This window comes from Coturnix japonica, chromosome 1 (assembly GCF_001577835.2).
Source record: "Coturnix japonica isolate 7356 chromosome 1, Coturnix japonica 2.1, whole genome shotgun sequence".
In the NCBI taxonomy this organism is placed as follows: Eukaryota; Metazoa; Chordata; class Aves; order Galliformes; family Phasianidae; genus Coturnix; species Coturnix japonica.
This window is the reverse complement of record NC_029516.1, coordinates 82,131,382-82,137,381: the sequence shown is the minus strand read 5'-3', so window position 1 is coordinate 82,137,381 and position 6,000 is coordinate 82,131,382. Positions and strand designations below refer to the sequence as shown.

The 6,000-nt window shown below is 44.5% G+C and overlaps 1 protein-coding gene across 2 annotated transcripts in view; it reads left to right on the top strand.

Moving 5' to 3' along the window:
* The first annotated feature begins 1,544 nt into the window (after positions 1 to 1,544).
* The window catches only part of RCSD1 (RCSD domain containing 1), a 29,019-nt gene continuing 24,563 nt past the window's right edge, over positions 1,545 to 6,000 (top strand). Inside the window, exon 1 of one of the 2 annotated variants that reach the window (XM_015879163.2) lies at positions 1,545 to 1,747. In XM_015879163.2, the coding sequence (XP_015734649.1) occupies positions 1,742 to 1,747 (6 nt within the window). In that variant the 5' untranslated portion in view covers positions 1,545 to 1,741. The remainder of the gene's footprint in view (positions 1,748 to 6,000) is intronic. The other variant, XM_015879154.2, reaches the window with a different exon arrangement.

Here is a 6,000-nt window from a genome sequence, read left to right as displayed (position 1 = left end):
AGCTTTAAGAAATGAACAGGATTTCCAACCAAGAAGGAATTTCATTTCTTGTATTCCTTTTAGAATAATAACCTTTGTCTTCTTAGAGTTCTTGTTGCAGCATCTGCTGGTTGCTTACACTAGAGAGGATTCGACTAATCCAGTGTTTCAGCAACAGAAGATTATTTTGTCCTCTTGCCTAACTTCCAGATTGCAACAACTCAGTGTGTTGTTCTTTTGGCTAAGGACTGAGCCACACCGTATGTTGAATTAAGGAGATAATGATTTAAATCTACTGATTCCTATACTTTCTAAAGAACCGCAGGAGTCCTGCAGCATTCAGTACTGCAAAAGTTAGGTATGCCATAAAAACATTTATACTGAGACCATTTATTGGTACCAATAATCTGGGATTTGATGATGTTCACATTTAAATCCATTCTGGAATGTTTTCCTCCACAGGCAGCAGAGACTTGTGAAACACTGCAAAAGAAAAGTATGCACTGCCATAGAGAAGATGCTTTAACCCTCTTCTGCCCTCAATACAATGACATAAAACTGTGTCACTCGAAAGGCAAGGAAGCCAAGCAGAAGACAAAGAGGGTGTTTCCAAATTCCTCTGCACCACCCTACTCTCAGGAGGTGGGGACTGAAATTCTTGAGGACGAGCATGTGCAAACAGTTGCTAAAACAGGAACAAGATGTATAGTTTGCAACACTGCACTCTGAATGGAAAGGGAAACCGTAGCAAAACATTCCTGAGGCTTAGTTTTTCCCATCTGAGTTTTTGCACCTCCACAGAAGCTTCTCATTGCCAGTGCACAAGTCTGCCCTTCCCTTCAAAAGGAGGGGTGAACGTGCTGCAGTTTCTGTCCTAGCAATGTGAGAAATGAATTCAGAATGGAAAGAGCAAGTCCTGAGCTAGAGCTAGCCAGTGACACCTTGCATGGGGACGCTGTACTTGTGGCTGCTTTTGTGCAGCACCTTTCTCAGTGAAGCCATGGTCTCTCTTTGGGGAATCACCCAACAGCATGTTTGCACTGCTGATATTGAGCCCAGAGTCCCAGCTGTGGACCAAGGTACCAAAGCCATGTCTTCTGTGCACATGCATTGCCACCTGAATTCTGCTCCTTTTCTGCCTCTCAGACTACTCTGAAGAAAGAAATGAAACTGGAGGAAAAGGGAAGGTGTAATTAAAGGAAGAAAAGATCTGACTCAAATTCAACGAGAGAAGAGTGAACAGGGGAAAGATTGAGGGAGATGTTGGGGAGCAACTGCCAGCAAAAGAGAAATAAAGGCAAAACTGGGCTGGGAAGAGAAACAAATAAATAAATGAATGAACGAGGTGGTAGAAATATGAAGGGGAGATAGGAAGGGAGGGGAGAAAGGGCACACAGGGTGTCCCCAAGTTTGGGCACAGCAGCAGAGTTTGCTGCTTGTTGTCTCATGAGTCCAGCACTCTGGGAAGGACAGTATCTGTTTAGATTTGTGTCTAAATTTAAACTCTGATTGCCTTGCCTCCCCTCCTCTCCTCTCGTCTCCCCTCCCTCCCTTCCTCTCACCCACCCGCCCTTCTTCCTTGTTCGTAGTGCAGGGCCACTCACTGGGCTCTGTCAGTTTTCAAGCTGAGCAGGACTGTGGATATTACATACCCTCCACGGCAGCGTGATTTTGCTCTGGCTCGGCTGAAGTTTTCCCACAGATAAGAGGGAAAGGGGTGGGGAAGGAAGATTGCTCTGAGGACACCTCTCTCTTGCGGGACATGGAGGTAAAGAAAACTTACATTTCCACTTGCTTATGGCTCGCTCCTAGATCTGCATTAGCTGCACCTTGCAAAGCAGTTTCTCACTAAAGGCGGCTCAAAACACCTTGTCGTTGAGGTTCAGATAAATGTCTCTGCCCCACAATTCCAGCCTCTGCCGTGGACCTCAGAATGTTTTACAGGGTTCAGATTTGGAGGTGGGGGGGTACTGTATGGGGAGAAATTACATCTGTGAAAGGGGAACGAGAAGGACTGCCATTTACTTCAGCAGTTAGTCTCTGAGGTAGGAAAATGAGTTCCATTTTAATAGGAATAATTTTAAGACAGGGATTTGAAAATTCAGTAAAATTGTGCATGTAAAGAGAAGCGAACGAACTGTAGAGGATTACTGGACTCCTTGGGGTTGATTCCCAGCCAGTACATAGAATAGCAGCTGTGATTTAGACCCTCTTGTCCCCTCTGTTCCACGTGGATCTTGCAGTCTCACTTTCATTACCAGCAGCATTTTGGTTCAAGAAAGCAAACCTGAGAACCGTTGCTGTGGCAAGGTGAATGAACACTGCAGCCACAGGACAATTGCTATGCTTTTCTTCACGCTGTGTGCCTTGTGCTTCTAGGGAATAGGAGCTCTTGTCTCTCGGCAGGCACACTGCTGATGGACAGGGCTGTGGGAGTGGGAATAAGAGTTCCCTGCCTTTTCAGTCCAAACCTCTTGTACAGCAGCCTCTTAAGCAAGGTAGTTCATTTCTCTTTGCCTTCTTTCCCATCTGAAATGGGAGTGACAGTGCTGGCTTTGCTCGTTTGAGATTGGATTCACTAGCTTTTCAAACCATTTTCAAGCGGCAGAGGAAAAACTGTGTTTAGGAGGAGCATGGAAGATAGAAATGCGATTACAACATTGGCAAAACCTCAAATGACGAAAGAGGACTTTGGGTATTTCTTTCAGCAAAACACAGATCTTACCAAACACTTTATATTAATCTTCCCAGAAAAGCCTTTTCTTTGTGCATTGGTGTGGCACCAGCAGCATGGAGCACACAACAAAGCCAGACAGCACTGTAATTTTTCTTTGAAGATTTCAAGCACGTAACTCATCTGGGCAGTTCTGATAACGCCCAGGTGTTAACATTGCAGTCCTTGTTATCTGTGCTGGCCTGCCCTGCAGACAGGGGTTAAAGATCAGGCACGTTCATTACAAGATAAGTCCTCAAAAGACTATCTAAAAAATTTTGGTGTTGAGCAGAAGCAAGCATTGCTGAAACCAGTGCAGCATAGGTGTTATGTGGCATGACAAATACAGAGCTCTATGAGGGTTTTTAGGTTTGTCAAAGCCTGGATCGGTAGCTCTTAGTGCTTGCTTCATAGTTTTTCACTGTGCAGTATCCTGTCATGTCTCAGAGGGGCTGTTGAACTCTTAGTTATCACTGCATTGCACAGGAAGTAGCATATGGAGCAAAAAATAATTGAGGGCTGAAACAGACATTCTGTCTTGTTGAGGACACTTTGCCCCATCTCCTGTCCTCTCCATGCACAGGGGACCTCACTTCTCAATATTCTCTGTAGTCTGCTACAGAGGGTTTTCAGAGCTTCACGGCACAAAACCTTGTTTCCTTTCGGGAGACATATCACACATGCAGTGGGTCTGACCGTCAGGAAGCTTCTCTGAATTGTTTAGCCTATGACTTTCATCCTTTTGATTCTGACCCTCTACCTCTATTTCCAACTCTTTTCTCACGCTGTATTGTTTTCAGATCAGCTGTAGATTTCTGCATCTCTTATTATTTTTAAAACACTACAGCTCCCCAGACACATTTTTAATAGTGTTTGTTAGGGGCTCCCCCCTCCTTGCCCGAACCCTCCAGCAAGGTGGTTGATGTCCCAAACTTAAGGACCAAAACAAAACAAAGAGCCAAGACTTGAGTCCCCACCTGCCAATATTCTATTTCTTCCTGAGAGCTTTTCACAGGCACCGTATGCAGGACATGGAGGCTCGTTACCATTTTCACTTTAAAAAGCATGTAATGGTCCTGTGTGACAGGAACAAGAAGTTCTGTCATTTCCCTTTTTGCTTCATCGGCAGCATGCAGAGCTGCTCTGCACTTTGCTGCTGGTAGAACTGGCAAGCGCTTTGCTCTAGCGGGACATGTGAGGATTACCAGCATTAGGTAAAGAAGGGCAGAGGGCTGACTTAGACATGTGATTTCCATCACATCTCTGGCACGAAGGTCCTGTTTTTGAAGGATCTACAGAAGCCAGACAAAAAAAAAAGCAGCAAGTCCTCATTCTTGCCACTTCATATAATTTTGTAGTCTGCTGCTGTTCAAGACTTCTTTTGTATTGTTTTGCGAAGACCCAGCTCCTTCATGCAAGATAGATTTGAGAAATGGTTTTCATTCTAGTCTTAAAGCTCATCGAATGGTCTTGAAATCATGAATCTATCGCAAATAGACTGTTAGCTGCAAGAGTTAAAGCAGCCACTATATCTTTGCATTTACAGTAATAAAAAAGGATTGTGTTGGTTTGTTAGTTTACACTTTTGGAACTGGACCAAGCTGTTTCATTATCTTACTTACTATATCAAACCTCACTGAAAAGGTTGTGATTTAAGGCATCCACTGACAGTGCTTGTGGCTTTGTGCAGTTCATATTTAACAGCAGACATGGCATTCCTCTCTCCAGCCTCTCTGTAGGAGCTTGGGAGCATGCGGACATTTGAACTTCGCTCACAAAACAAAGATCCAAGGCAGAGTTCAGCTTTGGCAGCTCCCCGTGGTGCACTGGGTTCCCTTAGTTGTGAAGATGCTGCAAGTAGCTTTATTTCAGGAAGACTCCTCTCTCCTTTGTGCCTACCAACAGATTTCATGTCTTTCTTTGCTGTCATCAATTCCATGTCTCCTCTACAATTAACTCCTGCTGGATCTTGATTTTGCCTGTTGTTACATCAGCTAAGCAGAGGAAAGGCTCAGTTCTAAGTAGAGGCTTTGCTCAGCTTTTCACTTTCCTACTGTGCAACTTATTAGACACTTCTCCAGTCCCCCAGCACTGTGCTCTCCCTACAGCACAATGTCCTCAGCTGGGACATCTGGAGAGTGATGGCTCCACTGCTCTTTTCAGGAGCCTTATGGTAAAGATACCATGAAGAGTCCCTGGTACTGCTCCAGCTCCTCTAGCAAGGAAAAGAGCTACCCAGAGAAAATTTGTCTGACTTTGTTCCCCACCTCACTGGGAGCCTGCAGAAATCTCTCTGGGTTCAAACACATTCACTAACTGAGCTCCCTCAGACACGCAAGGCAGAAGCCATTTTTCCATTTTGTTGTGGTCAACCTAACATCACAACAGAGCACATTTCCAGGTCTAGTATCTCAACTCCTGCATCACTCCAGCGGCCATAGGGAATGATGCTCCCTCCCAAGAGACAAGGGAGCTATCCTGCAGAGATGCTTCCATGACCTAGGAAAACTGCATGAAGTGCGTATCATCTATCACCCAAGAGTACTGAAGTGGATGGGAATGAAGAATGTGTAGCCAGGAGGGCTGAAATTTGTGTCCCTTATGGCCCCCAGAGCAGCAGAAAAGTAAGCCACGTAAAGGTAGACTGAGTTGAATAAGTTCCACCCTTGCAGCCATGGATTCAAGATAAGTACAGGCAGCATGCCATGATAGCACTGCCAGGAAACAATTTCCCTTTCTCAGGAAGCTGTTCTGTTTGGTTTTCAATGCAGAAGTTAAAATCTTCCTTTTCCACTTCTTTTTATTTTCTTTTTACTTAACAGCAGATGCACTTATCTCCAATGTTTTCCCCCAGTCTCATAAAAATAACACATTAATGCAGAGAGTCTGCATTAATAATGGGAAGAGTATTTAAATATATTAAGAGAGGTACCATATGACCCCAATTTACTCTTTAGGTCTGGACAAGTTTAGTTTTGCCTGACAGTAAATAGCATGTCTGCAGCAGAACTGGAAAGGATCAAGTTTGGCAGACTTCTACATTGCAGTGAGTAGATGAAGCCCCCTCTTGATAGACAGGAAGGAACAAAACCAAAACCCATGGGGATGCCGTGACCCTGACTTTTACCTGGAGGGGACCCAGGATAAATAGTGTGCAGAATCTAATCTTTTCTTGTGCCAGTAGGGAATGCATGATTCTTCTGAGCCCTTCCTGTCCCTTACTCCCCATTTTGACTTTTGTGTGTGTGAGTTTTGTCACTTGTGGTGAAAGCTTTTTGGAAAAACCTTTCTTTCCTGTACTTCACAGT